The 25,634-nt window shown below is 54.7% G+C and overlaps 9 protein-coding genes across 9 annotated transcripts; 4 read left to right on the top strand and 5 right to left on the bottom strand.

Moving 5' to 3' along the window:
- Positions 1-185: 185 nt before the first annotated feature.
- Positions 186-4,770, bottom strand: E0L32_001446 (uncharacterized protein; the record flags this gene model as incomplete). Its single annotated transcript, XM_031135526.1, has 2 exons — positions 186-4,670; positions 4,732-4,770. 2 exons carry the CDS (start codon positions 4,768-4,770, stop codon positions 186-188), a joined length of 4,524 nt encoding a protein of 1,507 aa, XP_030991960.1.
- An 813-nt stretch (positions 4,771-5,583) lies between these two features.
- E0L32_001445 (uncharacterized protein) lies at positions 5,584-7,570 on the top strand (the record flags this gene model as incomplete). Its single annotated transcript, XM_031135525.1, has 2 exons — positions 5,584-5,987; positions 6,040-7,570. The coding sequence occupies 2 exons, from the start codon at positions 5,584-5,586 to the stop codon at positions 7,568-7,570; spliced, it is 1,935 nt and encodes a 644-aa protein (XP_030991959.1).
- Positions 7,571-7,739: 169 nt separating this feature from the next.
- E0L32_001444 (uncharacterized protein) lies at positions 7,740-8,254 on the bottom strand (the record flags this gene model as incomplete). Its single annotated transcript, XM_031135524.1, has 2 exons — positions 7,740-8,005; positions 8,062-8,254. 2 exons carry the CDS (start codon positions 8,252-8,254, stop codon positions 7,740-7,742), a joined length of 459 nt encoding a protein of 152 aa, XP_030991958.1.
- A 1,362-nt stretch (positions 8,255-9,616) lies between these two features.
- E0L32_001443 (uncharacterized protein) lies at positions 9,617-13,314 on the top strand (the record flags this gene model as incomplete). The annotated part of the gene is made up of 4 exons (XM_031135523.1): positions 9,617-11,066; positions 11,120-11,351; positions 11,401-11,505; positions 11,568-13,314. The coding sequence occupies 4 exons, from the start codon at positions 9,617-9,619 to the stop codon at positions 13,312-13,314; spliced, it is 3,534 nt and encodes a 1,177-aa protein (XP_030991957.1).
- Positions 13,315-13,761: 447 nt separating this feature from the next.
- On the bottom strand, positions 13,762-14,063 carry E0L32_001442 (uncharacterized protein; the record flags this gene model as incomplete). The annotated part of the gene is made up of 3 exons (XM_031135521.1): positions 13,762-13,808; positions 13,871-13,987; positions 14,051-14,063. 3 exons carry the CDS (start codon positions 14,061-14,063, stop codon positions 13,762-13,764), a joined length of 177 nt encoding a protein of 58 aa, XP_030991956.1.
- Positions 14,064-15,914: 1,851 nt separating this feature from the next.
- E0L32_001441 (uncharacterized protein) lies at positions 15,915-17,433 on the top strand (the record flags this gene model as incomplete). Its single annotated transcript, XM_031135520.1, has 2 exons — positions 15,915-16,320; positions 16,382-17,433. 2 exons carry the CDS (start codon positions 15,915-15,917, stop codon positions 17,431-17,433), a joined length of 1,458 nt encoding a protein of 485 aa, XP_030991955.1.
- Positions 17,434-17,820: 387 nt separating this feature from the next.
- E0L32_001440 (uncharacterized protein) lies at positions 17,821-19,457 on the bottom strand (the record flags this gene model as incomplete). The annotated part of the gene is made up of 3 exons (XM_031135519.1): positions 17,821-18,019; positions 18,095-18,912; positions 18,999-19,457. 3 exons carry the CDS (start codon positions 19,455-19,457, stop codon positions 17,821-17,823), a joined length of 1,476 nt encoding a protein of 491 aa, XP_030991954.1.
- An 840-nt stretch (positions 19,458-20,297) lies between these two features.
- Positions 20,298-21,638, top strand: E0L32_001439 (uncharacterized protein; the record flags this gene model as incomplete). Its single annotated transcript, XM_031135518.1, has 1 exon — positions 20,298-21,638. The coding sequence occupies one exon, from the start codon at positions 20,298-20,300 to the stop codon at positions 21,636-21,638; it is 1,341 nt and encodes a 446-aa protein (XP_030991953.1).
- A 213-nt stretch (positions 21,639-21,851) lies between these two features.
- On the bottom strand, positions 21,852-25,580 carry E0L32_001438 (uncharacterized protein; the record flags this gene model as incomplete). The annotated part of the gene is made up of 2 exons (XM_031135517.1): positions 21,852-25,253; positions 25,314-25,580. 2 exons carry the CDS (start codon positions 25,578-25,580, stop codon positions 21,852-21,854), a joined length of 3,669 nt encoding a protein of 1,222 aa, XP_030991952.1.
- Between the last annotated feature and the right edge of the window lie 54 nt (positions 25,581-25,634).

The raw sequence follows: 25,634 nt of genomic DNA, 5'->3' as shown, positions 1-25,634 counted from the left end.
ATGACCGCTCAACGCCGTAGATATGCTTCGGGTATCCTAACACACTTTTGGCCCAGAAATTCAAAAGAAGAAGAAAGGAAAAAGCGCTTGCTATAAAAACTCAACCCGGACCCCCGACGCCCCATGCACCACACCAACCTCGCGAGATTAGAAAGTGCTCGAGGCGAAGCGTAGTACTGCCCTAACTACATCAATTGCGACAAAAGCCGGACCGCCTTCTCCGCCGCAGCGATGTGCCAAGGCCGGATATCTGTCCGCGAGTCCACAATATTTCGAGCTCTCGCCAACGTTCCGAGCCCCCTGAAGTACAGCAACATCTCCCTAAGCAAGGTCTCGTACAGTCTCGGGTTGTGCTCGGCGTGCACGACGTTGACCTCCATGACCACCGGAGGGTCCTCCGGCCGGGTGCCTCCACGCTTGATGAGATATCCGCTGATGAGGGCTGGGTTGATCTCGCCGGGCGCAGAGGTGTTTTGGAGTTTATGAGACAGCACGGCACCCCACGTGCTGTCGGTCACGTCAACCAAGGTAGTGTCGCCGTCGTTCTCGGTGGCGGCATCGCCCGTGCCGGGCGTGGTTGCTGTGACGCCAGAGGTCGCAGCCGCCATTGAAGGGGTTGGCGGGTTGCCGCTTTGTTCGGGAGACACTATCGAGGCCTGAGGGGTCGACACTGGTGTGGTATAGAACACAGACGACGCCGACACCGGCATCTTGACCGCTGGCGGCAGCAGTTGTAGTGACGGGTCCGTGTCCACCGTCAGGATTGTGAGGGTGATAGACGCTTTAGTCTCAGCTTTTGCAAGATCGACCCAGTAGTCAATCTCCTCCCTCTCCATCGGCGCGCACTTTGTGATGATGACCCTCCAGTGAACCTTCCACATTGAAATTAAATCATGCGTCGTGTCCCAGATCTCGTGCGCAACATCAGCCATCGGCGTAGCAAGAGGCCTGCCTTTCCTGCCAAGGCAGTATGACGCAGTCATCTGCTTGCTCCCTCTGTTGTCGGTCCACGCCGCTGTGATCCACCTTCCATCGACGCTCTGAGCGTATGCGATATGGATGCAAGAGTTCTCGTGGAGCAGGTTTGCCGATGGCGTCATTGTCAGCTTGAAATCGATCATGCGGGGCGGAAGCTGCTCCAGGCAGATTGCAGGTGCCGGCATCGTGCCGTCAAAGAGCGTGCATCGGTCATAAGTCTCGAGGGACAACTTGATGTAGTCGCCATGCTTGAGGACAACGGGCGATTGTGGTGATGCGATCAAGTCCAGAGGCACTAGCTGCATGACTAGATCGTTCGTCGAATTTGTCTTTTTGTCCGCGAGCTTCTTCTTATACAGCTCGAATAAATGATGGAAGGCAGCGCAACATTCGACCATGGAACGTGGATCTTCCGCAGAGTAGAGAAAGTAGACGAGAAAGTTCTTGTTGCTGACGGATTGACTAGCAAGTGCTTGGCACAAGTGGCTCATCCGTTCCATCATGGGAGGCGCATCTTTTCCGCCAGCTGAATTCGGCGAAGAGACTGGTGGCTCAGTTTCGAACGGAACAAGACCACCAGTAATGCCGGCCGAGTCCGCAAGCCGGTCGAATGATCCAAGTTTAAGGGCTTCGTAGACGATTCGCTTCTGGTCAAGGAACGAGGTCACACTATCGGACATTCCCTCGCCCTGGGGAAACACGCATGACGAGCGGATGTCCTTGCTTCCCGGAGATGGTCCAAGACCCAGCACTTCCCAGAAAGTAATCGAAGAAGGCACGAGTGAGAGTTTTGTCTCATGCCGCCTGATCTCGATATGGGGTGATGGGATCTGGAACACACTTGGCCTGGTTTGTTCAGCGCCTGCTGGATTTCGGGGCTGCAGCCGGGTGGGTTGCGGCAGAGTTGGTAAATCCTGGACTTCAACAAGAGATCTGAAGGCGATTTCGAGCGCGCTGGCGAGGGAAGATGGAAATGTTGAACGAACGGTCTGCAGCGATGATCGTGCACAATTAGCCACAGCCCTCCGAGCATTCTGCAGGTCCAGTTGGCCAGGTACTGGGTCCCTGGTCTTCAACGTGCCGCTGACAACTTGCTCCGTGAGGATCTGAGCAATTGTTATATATTCGTCGTCCGAGAATGAATATTGGATTGGTGGAAGATCTGGCTCAGCGAAGTATTTAGAAAGCTGGAGGTCGGTAGGGTCATTGCTTAGGAACCGAGAAATATCAGCGGCTTGCGGTGAAGCAGATACGGCCTCGAGCTCCTTGAAAGAGGCAGCTAAAGAGCTGGCGTCGTCGTCGATCCGTTTCCTTGCGACAGACGACTTCGATGGGGAAGGAACGTCATGAATACTGTGGCTAGCATCATCGAGTTCTGAAACGATACTATCATCGTCGGCGTCGGAATCAGCAAACTTGGACACGGCTCCCTGTTCATCACCTCCTCCTCTGCCAACCACCGCACCAAGTGTGGAGGGAGGGATTTTCAGATAGCTTTGAACACCCCCATGGCGGCGTAGATAGGCAGTTGTTGGAATGTCCGCTGAAGGATCGGCGCTGGACGGCGTTGGTTTCTCCCAATGACACTCAAATCGCCCATTCTCTTCATATTTCTTGTTGTTGAGAGTCAGGAACGAGTTGAAGTCTACACTATCAAAGACACTTCTTCGACGACCGCCGTGGTTTGTGTTTGCCGCATTGTTAAGGGGGCTATCCATCGCAGCCCGGATGCGTTTGAACACACTGTCAGGAGTGAATGGACTCGGTTGCCGCTTCACTCCGACTGTTGGTGGAACGGTCGGCTCCTCGTTCAGATTGGCTCTGGCTTGGAGATCATCTTGTAGACTGCTTCGGGCATGCTTCAATTCCGGTTTGGCAAATTTCGGAGTGTCCGCGGGTGGGTTTAAAGCAGGTTCGGCGACAGGGCGAGACGTTCGCAAGATTGGCTCTACACTATGATCAATGTTCTGAACCTGCTCTGGGCCAGGTGGGATATCGGGCATTGGGAAGTCGAGGCCTGTGACCTCAGGCTGCTCATCGAAAAAATTAAAATCGGCATCCGTGATATCATTGTCGGCAAACATGTCCGTGCCAATGTCGTCGAACATGTTGTCAGGGTCGTCCATAAATGAGGTACTATGCCTCTCCCGTTTTGGTCCATCCCATCCCTCGCCAAAGCTATCAGCAGTATTGCCAGCTTGTCCCATGGTGATATCGGGATCGGCCACAGCTGCTGTAGCAGGAGCATTACCGGGACTGGAGACATTCCCATCGAAGGATGGCGTTACTCCAACAGGGTTTTGGATGCCATCAGGGGGTGTAGGATACATAGACCCGGCTGCGCCAGGTAGAGGCCCCGTATTGCTTGCGCGCCGCAGTGCTAATGGAGAATGACCGTTGGGCTGATTAGAGGGGTGCTCAGCGTCCACCTGCCGCGAGGACAGGCTTTCCCGATCCCGAGTCCTCTGGGCCAGCACCTCGGCCCGTTCTCCGTTTCGAGTGAACCATTTTCTCGCCCCAAGCAAGGGATCGAAGCCCGACTGCTGCTCTGAGTTTGCGGTACTACGACCGAGGCCTGGGCTTGAGCAAGCCCTCCAGAAGCACAGCGTGGAAGGCCAGAGAATAGTGCTGGAGGGGTTTTCGATCGGCGTTTGCTTTCCATCAACCTTCCTGTGACGACTTTGTCGGCGGAGGTGTAGCCAAGTTGCCCCATCAAGCAACGTTGAGGATAGACCTCGAGCCTGAAGGATCTTGGCGAACCTCTCGCACCACTGAGACTGACGATCTTGGATTTCAGGCCTTCGCCGTACGATTTGAGTATCTGGCGAGTGTATCGAGTTGATGTCCAATGAAAGCATGTCCTGTTCAAGGGCATGGAAGGAGGCAAAAGTACCAAGTGGCGCGGCTAGGACAGGAGTACTCATATGAATTGTACTTGTAGGCAGTGAACGACTGGCGCACTCGAGCCCGCTGACAAGAGTGTGGAGCAGACTAATCACAAGTGATCCTGTAGTCGTCATATAGATTCGAAACGTCGCCATAATAGAAACTGAAGGGCAGGTAGCCTCGGGTTCATCCTCGCTTGATGTCAAACGTTTAGGCAACAGGAGTGATCCAGGGCTGAGCATGACTGCCCCTGTTTGACAACAGAACGCTGAGGTCAAACTTGAGAGCACTGCTGAGACAAAACACTTATAGACTTCTTTTGCAGATGGAACACTCTGGCCCTTGACATCCGAAAGCGCGTTTGACGACGTCGAGGTTTTCTGATCGACCTCGGACCCTCCACCCAATGACGACTGCGAAGGGGTTGCTCCTAATCCTTGGGCCGTGGATGACACTGGCTCCGGAGCAGTGACACTGGGTGAGGAACTGTTTGGCGTGTTGATAGCATTCGCTCCTGTTACTTTGCCCTTGGAGAGATTCGCCGGGTCAAGCGAGCCATCTTCAATGAGCTTTAGCTTGAAGCCCGAAACTTCGAGCGTTGCTCCAGGCTTTGTTGCGGTACCAATCGTGCTGCCATCCTTAGCAATGAGCTGGAAACACCAAAGCACCCGTCGAACAGGGTCAACATAGACAAGTCTGCCATCGTTTCGGAGGAGTGATTCGATCTCAAAAGCCTTGGAAGAATATGTGGTTGCTTGTGGGGTGGCCGGTTCGTATACGTGATAGGAAACAGTAGAGATGTTGTTCTGGGAGATCGAAACGGTCAGCGGGGCAGAACGAGCCGGCCATGGCGAAATTTAGACTTACAATGAGAAAACAGTTTGTATCACATTCAGTGGCATCCATGTCGTAGCTCCCTCCCCCCGGACCTTGGGTTGAATGCGCTTAAGTCGCCTGCTCCAGACTATAGTATGTGTGGTCAGTGGGTGACGATCGAGCCACGCTTCCCTCGCAAGCGATTCGAGTCGGAGCCTTTGGCATATAGGAACTGATAAGAGGAGGCCTGTGTGGATATCACCTCGCGTTCCGTGCCGGCGACGCTGTGCGATCAATGGGGGGCGAGGATTGTGTGGGATGGTTGTTCTGCGAGCTGAAGGACGGCTCCATCTCAGCAGTCCCAGGTTGGCCAGGACGGGGAGCAATTCGCGAACGCCAGGTCAGCTCTAGACCAAAGCGATGAGGAGCCGGACCGGCACAAGGGCAATTATTCCAACGTTGTCGAATGCGGCAACGTGCACCAACGTTCCGAGGATATGCGCCGTAGTCAAGAGTATGGCCCTGATGGTATTGTCGCAACAGGATCCATGGATGGGATCTGGAGGGTTCCGAGCCGGCTAGGCATGGCAAGGGTCCCATCGGCCAGGGATCTAACCTCTGATTGTTCAGCGGGCTTGGCACTGCGGGCGCTGGGCAGGTAGCCAACGTCCGGGCCAATCACACTTGGTTCAGGCGGTGCCTCAGCGAGATCTCCGATGTCGAGGGCGGTGGCCAGTAAGTCCCACACTAAATTGTTATCGATAAGATAGGTAGGTAGAAGGCGGATTGCCAAAAAATTCTCGAGTGGCCACCCATAGATTCAAGTGTCGAGCTGTGCGACAAGCCATTCATCCTGACCCAAGACAACCTTTTTGCGACAAAGCAACTTTCTTTGCTGCCGCAATGAAGCTCACCAATCCAGGGTCTGTCCCTGTCTACACAATCTCCGGAGAGTCTACCTCCAGACAACTGCCAGACTGGCTTGCCCGGCGAAGGAAGCGAAGTCTCAAGAACGACCCAGAGTTTGCGAATCGCGTGGAACTCCTCCAGGACTTTGAATTCGAAGAGGCCAGCACATGCGTGCGCGTCAGCGAAGATGGCGAGTGGATCATGAGCACGGGGACATACAAACCGCAAATCCATGTACACCATCTTCCGCAGTTATCGCTCTCCTTCGCGCGACATACCACCTCCCTCAATCATACGTTCCAGATACTGTCCACAGACTATAGCAAATCGATCCACCTACAGGAAGACCGGAAACTGGAACTGCACACCCCAGGTGGCTGCCACTATGAGGTTCGAATGTAAGTGTCTTGTGCATCTCACGGTTATTCTTGCCATCGCTGACTCTGGTAGACCCCGATTCGGTAGAGATTTGGTATATGACCGACAGTCGACGGAGGTCTTGATCCCTTCCACTGGGCTGGACGCAGACGGCTTTGGCGAAGTCTTCCGTTTGAACCTTGAGGTCGGACGTTTCATGCGATCATACCAGGTTGATGTCGGTAATGACGAAGGCTTAGAACGGGGCCTTCAGGGCAGCATCGGGGTTGGCAGTGTGAATGTCGGAGCGATCGCCGAGGGCACACACGGTCTTTGCAGTTTCGGGACGTCATTGGGCACTGTGGAATTCTGGGACCCCCGGACGAGATCCAAGGTTGCCACTCTCCAAGGCCATGACGGTGAGATCACAGCCCTCGACTTCAGCTCTTCGGGCTTGAGCCTAGCTACAGGCTCAAGTACGGGAATGGTCCACCTTTATGATCTACGACGGCCGGTGCCTTACTTGTCAAAAGACAATGGTTTTGGTTTCGCCATCAAGAACCTCATTCACCTCGAGACGGCTTCCCACGAGAAGAAAATACTTTCGGCAGACAAGAGGGTGATCAAGATCTGGGATTCCGACTCGGGCGACCTCTGGACCTCAGTCGAGCCCGTGGTAGATCTTAACCATGTTGCCTGGATTCCCAAGACCGGCATGCTTCTCACGGCAAATGAAGGCAAAGCTCAACATGCCTTCTTCATCCCGCAGCTTGGAAGTGCCCCACGATGGTGCTCGTTCCTTGACAACATGGTCGAGGAGATGGCCGAAGAGGTCAGAACGGAGACGTACGACAACTACAAGTTCTTGACCATACCCGAGCTCAAGTCGCTCAGCTTGGCTCACCTTATTGGGAAGACCAACCTGTTGCGTCCATACATGCACGGTTATTTCGTGGCATCCAAGCTTTATGAGCAAGCTCGCCTGATTGCAAACCCTTACGTGTGGGAAGAAGAACGTATGAAGAGAGTCAAGGAGAAGGTCGAGAAAGAACGTGCTAGCCGTATCCGGGGCAATAAGAAGGTCAAGGTCAACCAGAAACTGGTGGACAAACTCCTCAAGAAGCAAGAGCGGAGAGAGACGGTGGACACCGAGGCTGGTCTTCTTGGGGACCAGCGTTTCGGTGCACTTTTCGAGGATGAGGAGTTCATGGTGGATGAGAACAGTCACGAGTTCAGAGCCTTGAACCCCAGTACACAGGTGGAGAATCAGGAGGCGGGGGCGAGCGCTGATCCAACCTTGCCGAGCCGTTATCAAGGCGACTCTGATGATGGCAGTGGAAGTGATGGTGAGGTACCGATCAGGAGTCAAGGCGATGAACTCAACATGGTCGTCTCATCATCCTCGCAAAACCGGGCGCGCCACACGCGGGATACAGCACTTGGGTCACGCGCACAAAAATCAGGACGGATCAGCAAGAATCGGTCCGGCGATGTGGTTGGCGAGAAGCAAGTCACTTTTGTTCCTACGTCCAAGAAGGCGGCAGAAAGCAAACCTGACGCCCAGCCAACGAAACACAGAGACGGCCGCAGAAGTGCCAGCTCCAACACCTTCCGCAGGTTATGAGCAATAGGTGGACAATTGTTTTACAGAAACTAATAGAACATGATACCCTCGTTACGCCCTGCAGTGTATTCCAGACACCATCCTCAGGCTCAGTCTCGATAAAAGCTATTAGGTCATACAGTCATCCCGTCCACTTTCCCGCGAGAAACTGCCCTTGGCGGCCGCTCAATCACTTCCGTGCGAATCTACCGCGCTTCTTGTCTGCTTGTTGCAGACCTTTCTCCAGGTCTTCAGGCTTCAGTCGTGGAGTCGGTGGCACATCATCAAGCCGCACATGTCGACGGGATTTGCCTGACCCAGACTCCTTGACTGAGCGTGGGAACTCGGAGCGACGTGGCGTAAGTGCGGTGACGACCTTCCGTGCAGACCTGCGCAGGGTCTCTCGGACCTTCCACTCTCTCTTCTTGGCAACATAGAAGAGAATCGATGTTGAGACTGGCGTAGTTATTAGCTTTTCGGTCGCATGTCCGGATCATTGTGCTCCGACTTACTGCCGATGATCCCAACCACACATACCACCACGATGATAGCAGCCATGGCGCCCCGCGAAATCTCAACCGCACCGGGGCTTGATCCCGATGCACCGGCGGCATTGCCTCCGTCACTGGAGACACCGCCGGGCCCATCTGGTCCCGTGTATGGTGCTTCGGTGGCGAGCGCAAAGGTCCCAGTTGATGTGGCCATGGTGTTGGTGTCTTCTCGTCTTCTTCTAGCTGATGTTCGGGAAAGGCGAGGTATGAAAGCTATGTACTTGGGAGATTGGGCACTGCTCCTGCACAAGATTGTTCCAGACAATATGGAAAGGAGTCAAAGTCCCTCGGTCGAAAAACGTCGACCTTTGGAGCAGACCTTAAGGTATATAGGCAAATTTCCCTAGGTGGAGAGACCCAGTCGTTCGAAAGCGCCCTATCAAGCTTGAAGTGCCGTTGTGCCAGTCGTTGTGGTCTGCATGCACATCCAAGCCCAGCTCAGGCCCCGCGACGTGTGACAGAATGCGCATGGCGGTGATCCCTGCACCTGCATCGGCACTCGCCCAGAGTCAAGTAGAGCATATCGAGGCATGGTCCCCGCCACAGGACGTTTACAGTCGGGCCCGTCATTGGGTCAACAAGTGTGAATATGCGACACTCGTGTGCATGCTGTCAAGTGCCCAAGCCCGGTGCGACGACTCTGATTGGTGTGCCCCTGTATCTCGAAGCGCCGAGTTTGTCGGGCGCGTTCCTGGGACGGGAGATGCTGTGCTGCAGGGTTGCATGATGAGCCAATGAGCGACGTTGCTGCAGGGGTTCCGGCCGGCGGTTGTGGTCACATAATGGGGTGCCAAACGACTCCGATTTTCACCAGGCGCCGTCATCCATCCCTCTATCTCAAAGAAACGGTTTATCGTGGTCAACGTCGCAGCACCAAAAATACTACTCCCGAGTTGATCTGCCGATTCGAGCAGCCTTGGATGGATACCAACTCAGAGTATTGTTTCAACCGTCTTGTTTCAGACGATTTTGGCCTCCCTGCCTCAACCACTTTGCTCATTCCCCGGCCAACATCTCAATGACCACGCTGACTGACTGAAGTCTTCCCACAAAAGGATAAATTTATCTTCCAATGCTGTATCTATTCTTCCGCTGTATTTTCGTGAACCGTGCACGGCATCCTCAATCCAAGGCACATATATGATTCTGAAATCTGTGAAGGACAGCAGCCGTTAACTGTTCTAGCCAAAAATCAAGACTTCTTGTTGACAAAGAGGGGAGGAGCATTTGCTCCAAACGCCCTTGCCTCACTGCCTCTTAACAGCTAGTTCAAGATATGTTCCTTCCAGACTCGTAGCACCTTCCTCAGAAACATGAATGCCCATCGCCACCACAGGTCCTACCCGGGCACCTGCTTGTTTGGTTGCGCGTCCATCATTATCCAGGTGGGATTCAGGTACTACCAGTTGACCTACACTGCTTTGCTATCTCTACACTCCTCCAAAGATTGCATGACCTGCTTGGACTTGAACAGCCATATCCTGTTCTCGTGCTATGGTAGCAGCGAAGAAGCAGCATGGCGAGCAACACCAAATCGAATGACCCAGGCAAGCCCCGTTGGGTAGAGCCCGTCGCCCTCAGCCAGGGGCATCCCCAGACACCAGAAGGCATAGAGGTCTTTGTTCAAGACCATGGCGTCAGTGTCACTGAACGTGAGGCGTCGAATGCCTCCCCATTAAAGGCTGCTCGCTCCTCTCGAGAGGCGTTTTTCAAACGTCCAGATGAACTCCTAGACAGTCCAGTTATCGCAAGTGCCTTCACCTTCGGCCCTCCATTGAGACTGAACCCGTCATATACGACTGTGTCGGGTTTCAAAAGCAAGCCGCAACCGCTATACTCATCTCGAAAACTGATTGAGAACCAGGTGGTTGGCACAACGGAAGACTTTGATACGCAGCTCCCGGTGCTCAGTCCAGGCCTAGTGGTCGATTCCGTCCCAGTCGTAAGCCAGGCAGCGGACCAACACACGGATAGAAACTCAACACTTGATGGTGTCCCGGCTGAGACTGCCGCATGTCTTTCTGTGGCCGTGGGCGATGGCCCAGACAAGCAGTCTGGGTCTTCAATTCAGCAGCGTCCTTCTCAGACATCCCCAGGGTCAGGGGGGAAGACAACAAAGGGCACAGTGTCTGATGAAGCAAAAGAGGGCTTGCTCCACGGAGATCTCACTGTACCTAATTCACCAAGACAGACTCATTCAGCTTCAAGTCCAGTCAGCGACCTCTCCTTTACCGTCAAGGACCTGCCCTCGAAGAATCGTACGGGAGGTCATGGCAAGGTTAAGAAAGCATCTCCACATTCTGTCGGACGTTTCCATACCCACACCAGGCCCTCTACGGTGCGATCCAGCTCTCATGTGTCAAATATTTCCAAGCGAAGAACGCCAAACCGACCTCTACCCTTGTCTCAAATTACGGCGCACACTCCCTCTTCAGATCGTATGCCGATCAGTGCAGACATCTACACCGCCGCAGACCTAAGAATATTTGCAGAGGAGTTCCTGGGAAGTTACAACCACATCTTTCAGGAGGGTCAGAAGAAGCGGGACGAAATCGAGGCCAAGATTGCGAGACTCTATGACAAGATCAAACTCCAGGCTTCCGAGATCAAAGAGCGAGACTCACTTGTTACTGCTCAGGATTCTGAGATCAAAAGCTTACAGGGGGAGAAAAAGAGGCTGAGCAACCAAGTGGCAACACTCGAGAGCTCCAAATCTCGGCTGCAGCAGCTTGAGGAAAAACTTCGCATTCACAAGGGACATCTAAATGCCGCGATGAAGGAGCGGCATGAGTTGTTCAGGAAGTCAAGAGCAGCATGTCAGCAGACCCTGGCTGAAATTCGATCCGAGAAGCATGCCCAAGAGCTTCGAAGGGAAGATATCAACAAAACGTCTGAGGCCGCACGCATCCGCCTGATGGGAAGTGTCAAAGCCGCCATCAACGAGAGCAGGAAGCAGGCGGAAGAGCGTAAGTCTGAGGCCGTCAAGAGATTGAGAGCACTGACTAATCCCTAATAACAGAAAGCCGCCGAATTGAAGATCTCGAAGAGAAAATCAGACACCGAGATGTTCAATTGACTCAGGAAAAACAACTGTCTGAGAGCCTCCTTCGGCAAGCAGAAGCACGCCAGCATGTCGACACTTGTCTCCAGAGCCTGGCTCTGCAGTCGACAGACATTCTAAAGAAGCTAGTTAATATCAGTGACGACGTCAAAACTGCAACAGATGAATGTACCGCAACCCAGGGGAGGAGGTGAGTATCTCTTTTCGATTGGCTTGATCGCTACTGACACGCTTATGAGTGCTGAACGAATCATGGGACGTCTGGATACCATCACCCACGAAATCCCTTGCCAGGCCGAGATCTTGTCCAACATCGAACGCCTACACGGCGAGATATCATCGAAGTGAGTTACTACGATCCACCCTCATGTAGCATACAAGGCATTTGAGTCTAATGCCAATCAAGGCTTATCTCTGAAATCACTCCCACAATTGATGCCCAGAAAAGCACCGAAGGCTTGATCTCTCAGATGTCACTCGAACTTAGATCACAAGCGGAAACAGTATGGCGACATCTGGAAGACCGCGAAAGTTTGTGGAATGAGCAACTCATCGAGAAGAGAGAAGAGAATGCATTCCTCAGCACGTTGGTGCAAGAGAAGGAAATGGAGTGCCAGAATTTGACGGAATCACTAACTGATGCGGCAAACAATACTTCAAGGCTTGAGGGAATAAACTCGGCGCTCCAGACGAACGTGAATGACCTGAAAAAGGAATTGCAAGATGACCGACTGGCTCTGGGCCGACTCCATGACCTGGAAAGCGAATTTGAAAACCTCAAGAAGAACGTTCTGGACAAAGAGCAGACAATTGCATCATTGAAGAAGGAAATGCAGGAAAGAGATGACTTGCACTCGACTAAGACACAGGAGCTTGGCCAAGAGGTTCATGACCTTACCCAAAAGCTTGACACATTCCGGATGAACGCCGAGAGTCAACTTCAGAGTGGCATTGAAGATGATCGCCGTCGCCAGCAAGAAAATTTCGAGACAGAAACGGCGAGCCTTCGTCAACAGCACATCAAAAGCGAGCAAGGACGACTTGCCGCGGAAAAAAAGTTGGAGTCGGCCAGCACTGAACACTTAGCTGAAATCCAGGATCTCCAAATGCAACTTACAGAGAGGAAAGCAAGGGAGAAGCAGGCAAGCCAAGTTGTTCACACTCGGCGAAAAGAACTGTCGACGCTTGCCAACAACCTCTTGCGGTGGCTCCATGACCATCCCGACCTTCTGCAAGGACTCAAAGTGGAGAGTCAAGGCTTGAGTGATAACAGCTCTGAAGTGCTGCGAACCAGTGGCGAGAGTGCCGGATCCGTACCCATACGCCAGGTTCTTTCTGCACTCTTCTCACAGTTGTCGATTCAGGACGCGAGCCTCGCCAAGATTGACCATGACAAGAGAACAGCCGAGGCTTCATCCCAGGGTCATGCAATACAGAGTCAGCCAAAAGGCGGAGATTTGGGAACGAGTTCGTCCGATTTGAGAAGTGTTTCTCTGTCCCCCAAGCCCGAAGCTGGTGAATCTTTGCCAGACCGCGGATCCCTTTCCCAAACCCTATCTCAACAGCCGGTCTCTTATGAGAGAACGAGAGCACGAAAGAGACGAGTCTTGCTCCGCAGCCCGCCAGATGACGAGTCGATCCGGGAGCCTTTGTCAATCGAGCAAGAGAAAGATCGCAGGCGCAGCGGATTCCAGCCAAGATCGATTATGAAGCCAACCCCCATCCAAGACTCGAACACAAGCGACAAAGGGATACCTCCGCTTCCAGATCTTGTGAAAAAGACAGTTCTGAATTCTGAGAAGTCTGTGTTCAGTCGCGGGCAATATAATCGACCGGTCATGGGAGCCGGCCCCCAGCCTGTTGATGCTGGAAGGTGTACTCATGGGGAGGCAAAAAAGGACAGTAACACCAAGCAGTCTCTGTCAGCCTTTGCGGATGAATCACGCAAACGCATTGCCAGCGCTGGTGAAGGAGACCCAGGCAGTGGAAGCAGAACATCATCGAAGCGGCGCAAATCGAGCCCTGAAGAGCCAATCTGCGAGGCGGCGAAGCTCCATGCAGGCAAGAGGAATGGAAAACCCAGGTCTCTCAAGGGACCATTCATATTCCGACAGAAAGAAGCTAGCACGGACGGGACTGCCCAGCGGAGCTAGGAAGACGTCAAATGAGGCACGACACAGACTCGTCTGCGTGTGCACCAGGGGTCCGACAGAAGAATAGGCAGTAAAGGGCTGGCCGCCGGTGCGGAGTTCTTGGCGACCGCAAGAAAGATTGCTCACTGGCGCTTTAAATCAGGATGCTTCTGAGCTTCCCGGTTGGTATTTTGTCGACACGTCGCAAATCGCTCTACTATTACATGTACAATACGTCCTTGCGGCCGTGATCTTGCTAATAAAAGCGGTGACGTGGTGATCCCAATGATTTCCCAAACGCCTCGGATGCATGAAAGTGAACCATCGTACAAAGGGCCGGATCTCGATTTTTCTGACCAATGCTCTGCGGCAGGTTTGCCCGGTGGTCAGCCGGCCCTAACGAACACCATCCCCGTATTCGCCGGCCGTGAAGCGCACGCTGCTGGGGTCTCTCGTGGTGGCCATGGCCTATTTGCCTTTTCGTTTCTGTTCGAGGAAGAGGACCTTGCGGCGAACTAGTGAAAGGGTCAGGGTTTGGACAGGGTGGGAGAGAATATGCGAAGGATCTCCGACATACCGACTGGATCGTATTTCAACATGCTCATGGGCGTAGACGTGCGCGGTCGAGTGAAAGTGTAGAAGAAGCCAGTCATGGCCATGGAGATGAGGCGCACGGGGATCAGGCGCGATTTCGCTGGGCGGCAGTCAGGTTTCCTTCTATTCGTTCAAAAGAGCAGTCAAACGGCAGCATGCTTACCCTTCTTGGCCATCTTGAGGTTGTGTTGCGCAGAAGCAGCAGGCGGACTTGGGCTTGCTGGAGAGCTTCCTTGTCGTTGTCGGCCGTTCAATTATTTTCCCAGTGGTCAGATCTTGGCTGGCTTCGGGGGCGTGGAGAGCGGTTCAGGGCGGACCAATCAGGTGCGGGCGGGGAGACTAGAGTATTATCGCACTGCCTTATCAACTATCGCGACTTGGGGACTCCAGTCCAACCCTCTCAGTGCTGTGCTCTCACTGATCAAAAGGCTAGCCCTCAGCTTGATCCTTGACAGAATGCCATTGCAATGATGGCACAAGACCCTAAGCGATGATCTTGCTGGAGGGAATACACGCGGTCGGGTGGCACACGTGCTCATATTGTCTCCAGGGCTGCGTCTCTGGATCAATCTCTAATCTCTCCTCCAGCTTCTGGGGCTTTTCTTTGGGTATTAATCAAATCTCACACATACGACAGATTAGCGCGCCCGTTTGACGAGCTTACCAAGTACAGAGCACCTCCCGCCCTCGCGCTCCCGCTTTCTTGCAACCAGCCCTTGACTTGCCCCAGCCTCAACGGATTCTATCCGAAGGAAGCTGATAGGGAGCTCCGCTCACCGACTTTACAAAAGTTTACTACCATGGCCCAGTCAGGATGAAACGAGTGTAATCCGGGATTTCCCCTGAAGAACCTCTGGCGATTCGACTGGGCACCCTCTTCGATTCCTCCCGACTTTGGCTCGACCCGACACGCAAACGCGCATTGGCATTCACTCGGTGCCAACAAGTGTCGAGATCAATGGCCTCTCTCGGCGGAGTGGCCGGAGGGCCGCTTCAGATCGTCAGCGCCGTGGTCGCTCTTGGAACCATTCGAAGCATCAGGCCTGCCAGGCTGGGGCAAGCACGGGGTGTAAGATGTCTCTCAGGTAAAGCTTCCCCCATCTTCTTATGTGTTGCGCGCATCAATGCAGGCTTGCAACAAACCCCTCGTCATTCCTATTTGCAAGCACCCCTGGATCTATCCGCCTTCGCCGCAATCCCCTTGGCTCTTCCTCTCTTGTCTCCAGCCAGCATGCACCTCATGGAGGATAGTGGCGTTGCATATACATGTAAACCTGCGAGTCTTTGATGCCACCACCTTGGGCAGACAGCAAACCACTCACTCACCCACACTTGGCTTTACGTACACGATATCATTCGCCTGTCCAGAACTCGGCTCGCCATGCCGTTTTTGGCCGGGCAAACCCACGCCTGTGGGCAAATGGCGCGCGGCGTGTTTGGACACAGGCAATGCAGGTGGATCATGCCATGCTATGCTATGCGCGCGTGCCGGTCGGGTTCTACCGAAGGTGGTCGGTGAGGAGCCGAGACTCGAAGTGTTAATTGACTCATTCGACTCGGGCGGCGGCTTCCCCCGGCATCGGACGACTCACTACCGCCCCCCATACTCTGATTCACCACAAGGACTCATGATGCTTGCATACCTTATGTTGCGCCCTGCAGCCTTCCTCGCCCTTGTTCCTTATCCTTGCTCGCAGGATTCACTCCAACTCACGCTGTGATTCGATATCCTGCTGCCTTCACATGCACATCCAAGTGGCGTGTCATTCACTTCCTGTTGACTTCTTGATTTTCACGACTCACCTCCGTCTCCCCCCACAATACAAAATCAAGCTTCCGGCTCTAGTGCTCGGTTTTCGGAGACCCTTCTAACAAACTTTGTCTTCCTCAACTCCACAGGCGCCCCGCAGTCTCTGTCTACGTCTCGTGCATTTGCGCAGCGAGCCCCGCCGCGATTCGAAACTTCTTCACCCTCCCGTCAAGTACTCTACAGCGACCGCAGACAGGTGCTACCTCGCCAGAGAAACATGTCGTCCACGTCGTCACGGAGGCTCAACTATGACAACATCAACCCTCACGTCAAGGCGGCCCAGTACGCCGTGAGGGGCGAGCTCGCCGTCAAGTCGGAGGAGTACCGCGCCAAGCTCGCACGCGGCGACACCGACCTGCCCTTCAAGGAGGTCATCTCTGCCAACATTGGCAACCCCCAGCAGCTCGACCAGAAGCCCATCACCTTCTTCCGCCAAGTACTCAGCATTCTCGAGAACCCCAAGCTCCTAGACCACGAGGATGTGCTGGTCAAGCACATGGAATACAAGCCCGATGTCATTGAGCGAGCAAAGTGGCTGCTCAAGGCAGTCGGCTCTGTAGGCGCATACAGCGCCAGCAACGGTGCGCCGGCGATCAGGCAGCGGATCGCTGAATTCCTCGAGAGTATGTCTCCTGTCTCCCACTTGGCCAGTGCTCTCGTACATCAAAACTAACAAGCAGCCAGGGCGAGATGGCTTCCCCGCAAACGAGGCCGACATCTACCTCTCTGGAGGCGCCTCCTCTGGCGTCAACACTCTTCTGCACATCATCTGCGCAGGCCCAGAGACCGGCATTCTGATCCCCATCCCTCAGTACCCCCTCTACACCGCATCACTCTCCATCTTGAACGCCACGCCCGTGCCTTACTATCTGGAGGAGCACCACCACTGGGGCACGGATCTCACCTCGATCAAGAAGGCCTGCGAGGACGCCAAGGCCAAGGGCACCGACGTCCGTGCCATAGTCATCATCAACCCCGGCAACCCGACCGGCGCGTCGCTGTCCGAGGAAGACGTGCGCTCCGTCATCGAGTTTGCCCGCGAGGAGCGCCTCGTCATCATGGCCGACGAGGTCTACCAGACCAACGTCTTCGTCGGCCGCTTCCACTCGTTCAAGGCCGCCCTGCGGCAGATGCAAAAGGAGAACCCGGGCAAGTACGACAGCGTCGAGCTCGCGTCGCTGCACTCCATCTCCAAGGGCATGGTGGGCGAGTGCGGCCACCGCGGCGGCTACTTTGAGCTCGTGGGCTTCGACGACAAGGTCCAGGCCGAGATCTACAAGTTCGTCTCCATCACCCTGTGCGCCCCCGTCATCGGCCAGTGCCTCGTCGAGCTCATGTGCAACCCGCCGCGCGAGGGCGAGCCGAGCTTCGAGCTCTACAACGAGGAGTACACGGGCATCTACGAGGGCCTGCAGAAGCGCGCGACCGCCCTGCACGAGGCCTTTGCGCAGATGGAAGGGGTCGAGTGCGACCGGCCCCAGGGCAGCATGTACCTGTTCCCGACCATCACGGTGCCGCCCCGGGCCGTCGAGGAGGCGCGCAAGGAGGGCCGCCGGCCCGACGAGTTCTACTCGATGCGCCTGCTCGAGGCCACGGGCGTCTGCGTCGTGCCGGGCAGCGGCTTCGGCCAGAAGGACGGCACGCAGCACTTCCGGACGACCTTCCTCGCCCCGGGCACCGAGTGGGTGGGCAGCATGGTCAAGTTCCACAAGGAGTTTATGGACCAGTACCGGTAGTGTGGCCCAGAGTGGGCAAAGGCAAAAGGGGGATGATAAAGTGGGTGGTTTGTTCAGATTCGCAACAAGTGCGCTTTGTACTTGAGAGCTTAGTCGCGCTGTCTTTGTTGAGTAGCATACAAAGGGGGTAACACCTGTATTAGAAAGGATTGTTTCCCGCGTCTAGCATATAACGCATGATGGAAAGGGAGGATCACATTTATAAAGAACTCCACTTTGCACACCCCATATATTGATCTCGCCTCATTTGCGATTCCCAGTGTTCATGACTTTGATTCCTCTAAGGTAGGTATCATACAGTATTAGCACAGCCTCTTCCATTTTGCTCTTGCGCCCCTCTAAAGAGAAACTCCCGGACCCCTGCCAGCACAAAGCATGTAATAATGTCTAGGCCCTCTCGCTTCCTCTCAGGCGCACAGCCTGGCCGTACTTCTGCAGCTTCGTGATGAGCTGATCGCCCTGCCGTACGACATCCTGGTACTGCTTGTTCTTGTCGTCGGGACGGTTGGTCTCGATGACGCCCTTGCCCGAGACGCGGTCGATCGTGCAGGGGATGCGGCCGCCGGCGATGAACTTGGCCAGATCACTGGAAAGGAGGAAGAAGATGTTAGCATCTCAGGTCGGTTGGCTTTAGAAAAAGGGCGGTGGGTCTGCGTCTTACCGGTCCAAAAAGTCCACCGTGACGCCAAAGTCGTTGGCCATGCTCTCGAGGCCGACGACGCGGTAGCTCTGCAGGAGCTGCTGGTAGGCGCGCAGGCGCATCTCGCGGATGAACCAGTTCTTGTGCTCGTGCAGGTACCGGTCCTGCGTCAGGAACTGCTCCTCGACGAGGGCGAGCGCCTGGAAGAAGAGCTTGTAGTTGCCGCTGTAGAGGCTCGAGACGAGCTGGGCCAGGGGCGAGAAGTCGACGGCCATCTCGGCCTCGGGCTGGTCGACGCTCGAGCCCAGGGTCGTCAGGTTGACGACGGCCGTCTTGGCGGCCTGGGGCGCCGTCTTGTTGTCCGCGGCGGCGTCGGCGTCGGCGCCAGGGCCCGCAGAGAGGGCGCCCGAGAGCGCGAGGAGCTTGTCTTCGCCGTCGCCAAGGATGGCTTTGATCTCGGGGGCATCGACGACCTTGGACTTGAAGTCGACCCGCTTGAGGCTGACGGAGCCGGCCAGGACAGAGTAGACGACGAGGTTCGTGTAGGTGCACAGCTCATAGCTGGTGAACGTTGACAGGCTGTCGAGGAGCAGAGGGGCGGCCAGGTTGTAGGAGCGCACGGTCAGCAGGTAGAGGCCCTCGTATGCCTTGAGCCTGTTTCTCCGATCCCAGTCACCGCCAGACTCGACGAGGGTCTTGGCACGCTCGAGGTGCTTCTTGACCAGCATCTTGTCGCCGAAGAAGAGTCCCATGCGGATGATGGCAAGTGTCAGGTCGATCTTGGTGCCGAGGATGCCCGTCTTCTCCAGCAGAGCTTCGTATGAGGTTATCGACTTGTCCTATTGCGTTGAAAGAAGAACTGTCAGCAATCAGGTCGAGACAATACAGCTTGGGGCAAGCGAAACCACCCAAGCCACAAACGCACCTTATCGCCAACTCTGGCGTAGAACTCTGCCCTCTTGCCCCTTGCAGCAAGAATCTCAGTGTCGCCAGCCTTCTCAACGGCCTCGTCTTCCTCCTTCTGGAACTCCTCGAGCTCCTTGTCATTGTCGGCTTTGAGTTGTTGGTACAGGCCTTCGTCCCAGGGCAGAGCGATGCTCGCGGTCGGGTTCTTGGCAGCGATCATGCCCACGGTACTTGACTTCCTACTGAGCGGCTTGCCGGGCGCGCTCGCGCCACCCTCGCCTACGGCGTTCAGGACGCCATCGAGAGGATGTGCGAGGTACCTGTAGAGAGGAGCCATCTTGTGCTCGTTGATGGCATCCTGGAGGGCGGTGACGGCTGCTTGTTGCGCAGGCTTGGTCGCGTAAGGGTTGGTCAGGGTGAAGACGTGCTGAGACAGCGGCAGCAGAGGCCATTTCGCATATTGCGGGTCGGAACCCATTGCGAAATGCAGCTGGTGAGACGGGGAAGCTCGAGTGGGATACGATCACTGACCAACCAAGCTGGTCAGTTTGTGCGAGCACGAGCGCTCTGTCCGGGTTGAAATGCTCGTGGGCGGTCTGTGAGGCTGGGAAACGCCGCTGTTCAGGAGATGGTGAGGGCAATCAAGAAAGGATGAGGGCTGGATGATGGGGAAGAGGTTGAGATGATGATGTGGTGCACGAGCTCACTAGGAAGACAATTGGAAGCATCGATAGGTGAGGTGCCACAGCTGAGTGGTCCAGGCACACAGCACCTCCAGGACTGGAAAGCAGTAGAAGAGCTCCACTGTAACTTTCAAGGCGGCAAGGCTCGCGCGTCACCTCCCAAATCCAAAGCCCATTTGACGCCTCAAAGCAGCGCATAATATAGGTACCTTACCTAGTTTAGGTCCCTTATGTAAGCCTTTTCTTTCTTCAGACTTTGTCGCGCGTCAAGTCACAGATCCCTTTCCAAGGGGGATCCTCCAAAGGCCACAGCCCACTACCACCTATCCATCTGCTTTGCCTTCCACGATCAGCACTACACACAGCACAAACGAGCCTGTCGGCCTTCTTTTGGAAGATCTCGCAGGCGCTGCTGAATCTGCTACCAAAAATTCACTTCTTGTCTTTGCGACTCTCAGTCTTGCCTTAATTCCCTCGGCATAAGGAGGGTCAGTATTTCCTCACGCCAAGGCACAATCGCTTATCGTTTGATAACCCAGCACACACGTCGCCTGATCAACAACCACAAATAGTTTCTCGCCCTCACTCTCATTCCCCTCACACACCATCCAGGCGTTCTCTCCTTCCTTGCTGCCATGGAAGAGCAGCCCCAGGCATTCGATGCCAAACAGCTGGAGCGGGCCAAGAAGCGTCAGCGCTCCAGATCCCCCGTTGGCGGCGACCAGCAAGTGCGCAAGCCCAAGCGACCCGGACAGCGTGCCCGCATCACGGATGCCGAGCGCGAGGCGATTAGGCAGCGCGCCATAGAGAGGGAGAGGCAGGCGCAGGAGCAAGCCGACCGGGAGCGCCGCGCCGAGATCAACGATGTCGTCAGGTCGCACTACAATGCCGTCCCAGAGCGTGGCCGCGAGTGGAGAACGACGGACAGCACAATCAAGGGCCTGAGGTCGTTCAACAACTGGATCAAGAGCTGCATCATTCAAAAGTTCTCGCCTGACGAGGAATTCGCACTGGGCCATCGCGACCGCAGCTCGGCCAACGAGCTCCTGGTCCTGGATATCGGCTGTGGGAAGGGAGGAGATCTGGGCAAGTGGCAGCAGGCGCCGCAGAAAGTACAGCTCTACGTGGGCTTGGATCCCGCCGATGTGAGCATCGCGCAGGCTCGAGAACGTTACCTCCAGATGGGCCGAGGCGGTGGTGGAAGGGGCGGCCGCGGCGGCCATCATCGGAGACCCCCTCCACGGGTTTTCGATGCTCGCTTCCACGTCAAGGACTGTTACTCGTCGAGCATTGCCGACGTCAACATTGTCTCCGAGGTTGGCTTTGATAGCAACCCGCTCAAGCGGAATGGATTCGACGTCGTGAGCATGATGTTCTGCATGCACTATGCTTTCGAGTCGGAACAGAAGGCGCGCATCATGCTGCAGAACGTGGCCAGCGCTCTCAAGAAGGGTGGCCGTTTCATCGGTTGCATTCCCAACTCTGATGTCATTGGTCAAAAAGTGCGCGAATTTAACGAGGAGAGGGAGAAGAAGGCAGCAGAGGCGGAGAAGACTGGCAAGGAGAATGACCCGTCTGCCGAGGATGGCGAGGTCGAGGAGGGCGAAGCGGAACCTACCGCGTCATGGGGAAACTCGATCTACCGCGTGAGATTCCCGGGCGAGACACCCGATGACGGCGTCTTCCGCCCGCCATACGGCTGGAAGTACAACTTCTTCTTGAACGAAGCCGTCGAGGAAGTCCCCGAGTACGTTGTCCCGTGGCACGCATTTCGTGCTTTGGCGGAGGATTACAACCTCGAGCTTCAGTACCATAAGACTTTCAAGGAGATCTACGAGTCGGAGAAGGATGACGAGGTTCTTGGTCCGCTCAGCGAGCGCATGAAGGTGAGGGACCGGGACGGAACGTTGTTGGTGTCACCCGAGGAGATGGAGGCCGCCAGCTTCTACGTTGGCTTCTGCTTCTATAAAGTCTGAGTCGCTGTACTATACGTAATGTATTTAAGATGCTGGACGCTGCCCATGTATCGGCGCCACAACGAGATACCCTGCAAAATGAGATGATTTGCAAAACTTGGTCAAAGCCTTTGTGTCGTTCCGTGCACATACTATTGTGGTCAGCCGATGAATGATTGATTCTTGTCATGAGTGTTGTTCTATCTTGGTCTCTATCTTGTCTATCGTAGGATATCACGACTCGTCCGTGCTAGGCTCCTCGAACTCGTCGTCTAGAGGAGGGATCCAAATCATGAACCCATCCTTGTCCAGCTTCATCCCTTCCGTAGGGATAACCCGCAGCACTTTCTGGAAATACTTGTCCCGCACCACCAACCCGGGCTTGACCCAAGTGCCGTGGACGAGGGGCAGAAGCCTGTACGTTATATCTCTCCTCGACACCGGCAATACGTTCAGCGTGGTCTGCTTCGCTCCCGAGAATGCAAACTCGTCCGATGGCTCCATGGCCAGGCCGAATGTCAAAAAGTGGTTCGATGCATTCTCGATGCAGATATCGAGCTTCACTAGAGAGTCACCTCCCTCTGGATAAGAGACCGACGCGAGCACCCTGGGCTCAATTCCAAAGATGCTGAGCCTAGGAACAGGGAGGCTGGTCGTATTGACAGTCTCACTGGTCAAACGCTTCCACCTAATGAGAAGAGTGACATCGAGGCTTGCGGGATCCCGGTCATCCAGAGAGAGCTTCTGTGCCTCGATATCGAAGTGGGCCTCCTCGATGGTCTTGGGCTTCACTTGCAGCCCTCCGTCGGGGAGGACAGCCCGTTTCTTGGTCTGGGTGCGAACGCCCTTTGTCGGAGCGATCGAAATATCAATATCCATGACCATCAAGTCTTCTGCCGCGAACGAGGCATAGCGCGTGATCAAGGACCACATCTGCGCAAGACCTCGAGCTTTAGCATAAGCTTCACCGTCATCTGAGAGATCATGGATCCCTTCGGAATCGAAAATGCTCGGCCATGATTCAGGGTGAAGCTTGGGCATCAGGTCGTAGTTTGCCTCGAACGGATTAACGAAATTCAACTTGAAGACGGCCGTCTGAACAATAGGGGTCTCAGGGTCCGATACAAGGTGGTAGAGTGCTTTGATGGTCAACTCGTAGCTCGTGGAGAGGGTTGTCGGATCAATCCTGATCGCCCCTTTCGAGGACAACTTGCTTGGAATGTTGCCCAACGACAGCGAACTGATCTTAGCTTCAGTCTCACCAGCTGGGGCCGTCTCGCCGTCATCATCATTCAAAATTAGTTTGAATCCTTGTGGAGTTTCGCCAGTCAAAGCGGCATCGATCTTGACGCTAGCTTCGGCGTCTTCCGCATTAACGATCTCAAACTGGAGATCGACAGCCTCATTTGTGTAATACTGAGTGAGGAAGTTGGATGAGTTAATCTCTAGCTTGGGTGGCCGTGGTGCAACGTGTATGGAGGTTGGATGAGATCTTGAAATATGTCTTCGAGATGTTGCTGAATGGAACCAAAAGCCGCCTGGCTCGTCCTCTGGAAACTTGACCATCTGCTCCAGCGTGAAGTTCGCGCATTGAAAGACAAGTTCTGCAGATACAGCCCGAGCATCCCCGGGTTCTCTCAAGTGAAGAGCCAGTTGGAAGACGCGGGTCTGACCTGGCTGAATGGTCAGATCACCCGTCCCTCTCAGATAAGGCACCGGGCCTGCATCAGAGACCTCTTCGGCTGTCAACCCTTCTTGTAGTGCCACAGCAGAGACCACTGTACGCTGTATAGACGCCTCCGTTCCTGCAGTGGATGCATCATGTTCAATCAAGACAGGTCTTATTCCTCCGTTGAACGCGAGGCGGATGTGCTTGAGACTCAAAGACGCAGAGTCCGGGAATGCATTGGAGACAATGCTGAGCTGTGCCTGGCATACATGTCCTGCGTTGCCCTGGTCGTTTTTGAATGCGAAGGAAGTTGAGAGGAATGGATCGATCAGGCTGTCATTGACCTTGATCAGGGGTTGGGTGTTTTGTGTGGAGATTCCATCGAGGGATTTGGCAATGTCGTAGTGCCAATCCTGTCGCCGTGTGAACTTTTTGTTCATGAGCTCCCAATCAATAGCTGCGACGACATCTCCGCGATTGGTCTCAGCAGCAGCTGTGCGGAGCATCCAGCTCAGGTCTTCAAAGATGTTGAGCCAGTCCTCTGATCTAAATGTCGTGGTTTCCCAGAGAGGATGTAGCAGGGCAAACACCTTTTGCCATTCTCTCGCTGCCGCAAACTCCCTAGCGCATTCGATCGTTATTTCAGCAGCAAGTCGAAACTGCTTATGAGTTTCAAACTGTGCTCGAGCTTTCAACAAGACGTCTACGATCATCTTGGAATGGTCAACTCCATTGCCCACTAGAGGAAACTCCTCATGCGGGTCTGGACACATGAAGTTCTCATATGTGAAGGCCCTGTGCGCAACTTTCGAGGCTGGAGACATCTCGGGCGGTCGGCGGTCGTCCTCTGGTATCCTCTGCGCCATTGCTCGCCGGATGGAAAGATGTTTGGCAGCGATCCGATACCAATAACCCGGATGATGCAAGTGTTCCCACGGGTAGAGACGTTCCCCAACAAGGGATTTCTCTGGCTCAAGAAAGAGAGTGGTCTCATCCTGGTAGAGCTCCAGCACGTCGGTCTTCGTTATCAAGTCCACCATCACGAGCGCCCATCGAGACTCCCATGCTTCCCAGCCGTAGTTGTTTGTCCCCCGACCCCGGCCATCCACGAAATCTGCTATCCTGTCTCGATGGGAACGCCACCGCCTTACCGCCACACTATATTGCCCGTTCCAGAAGAGACAGCGCAGGATGCGAACGGCCAGTATATCTGCCAGCAGTCTCGCCTCATTCCACCTGGGACTCCAGCTAGGCACGATGTCTAGAACCTCGGTCCCCATCAAGATCTCGTAAGCTTGCTCAAAGGACTTTGAGGCAGCGTCCATTTCTTGGCGGAATTCCGCAAAGACGCCAGACTTGAAATCGTACCGAACGTTCCACCCCGCGAGCGACAATGTCTGGGATGTTCCTGAAGTGGGGGGGACAGCGGGCTGGGGCGCATAGCCTCGACCGCGCTTCTTTCTCGCATGCCGACCAAGATCGCGATAATACTCGATAGCTTGCGTATAGATTGTGGAGAGAGCATTGTCTGCTGCGCGTTCCAGGTCGTCTTGAGGCGGAATGAAGAAGAAAGCCTTGGTGTCTAGGGCACATCCTCTTCGAATGTTATCTAGACGTTCGTAGACACCTTCAAGCGACTGTGTCGTCTCCTCAGCGAGGAAGATGACAGAAAGCTTGCACTTGTAGCCAGACTGGGCAATCGCATTCCTGAGGCCGTTTATATCGGCCTTGATCCTGTTGTCATGCAGAGTGGCAAGGGTCTGGTCTGCTGTCAAGCTATAAAAGCATGCCACAACACTGGGTACCAGCTCTTGGTGTTTTTGTAACCATTTATGGTTGATCATCCCATCCGGATACAGATCGCACGAGGGACTCAGGGGCGAGAATGGCGAGTGAAGGGGCACTGGCGTCGGAGGAGGATCAAAGTTCTCTGGCAATCTCGAGCGGCGAGGAGGTAATAGAAATGTCTGGCACCCCATTACAGTCAGCAATGGTCAGCTACACGAGAAATAGAGGCCAAATCATACCCTTCCAGCAAGCCGTATTCGGAACTTGTGGCTCCTGGAGTTGTCGCTTCCATTCCATGGACCCCTGCTCCCGTCGCTTTCCTGAATGTACTTCGAGAGCGCCTCAGCCTGCTTGCCTTCTAAGACTGGAATTTCGGATCTAAGGAGTGTCGCCTGCTCCCTCAGGTCGAGTGGCAACGGGTCTTCGCCAGGTTCGCTTGACGGCAAGCCAAGCGTCATTAAGAGAGGGACATTGTGGTCCAGACTCCCTTTCGGGTAATCATCCATCGTTGCGAAGGGTGTCTATCCTATCTAGAGACGGCAAGACCTGGAGTCTATACC

The sequence above is a fragment of the Thyridium curvatum genome (genome assembly GCF_004353045.1).
Source record: "Thyridium curvatum strain D216 chromosome Unknown NODE_5_length_802575_cov_81.998223, whole genome shotgun sequence".
Lineage (NCBI taxonomy): Eukaryota > Fungi > Ascomycota > Sordariomycetes > Thyridiales > Thyridiaceae > Thyridium > Thyridium curvatum.
This window is presented reverse-complemented; position numbering and strand designations above follow the sequence as displayed.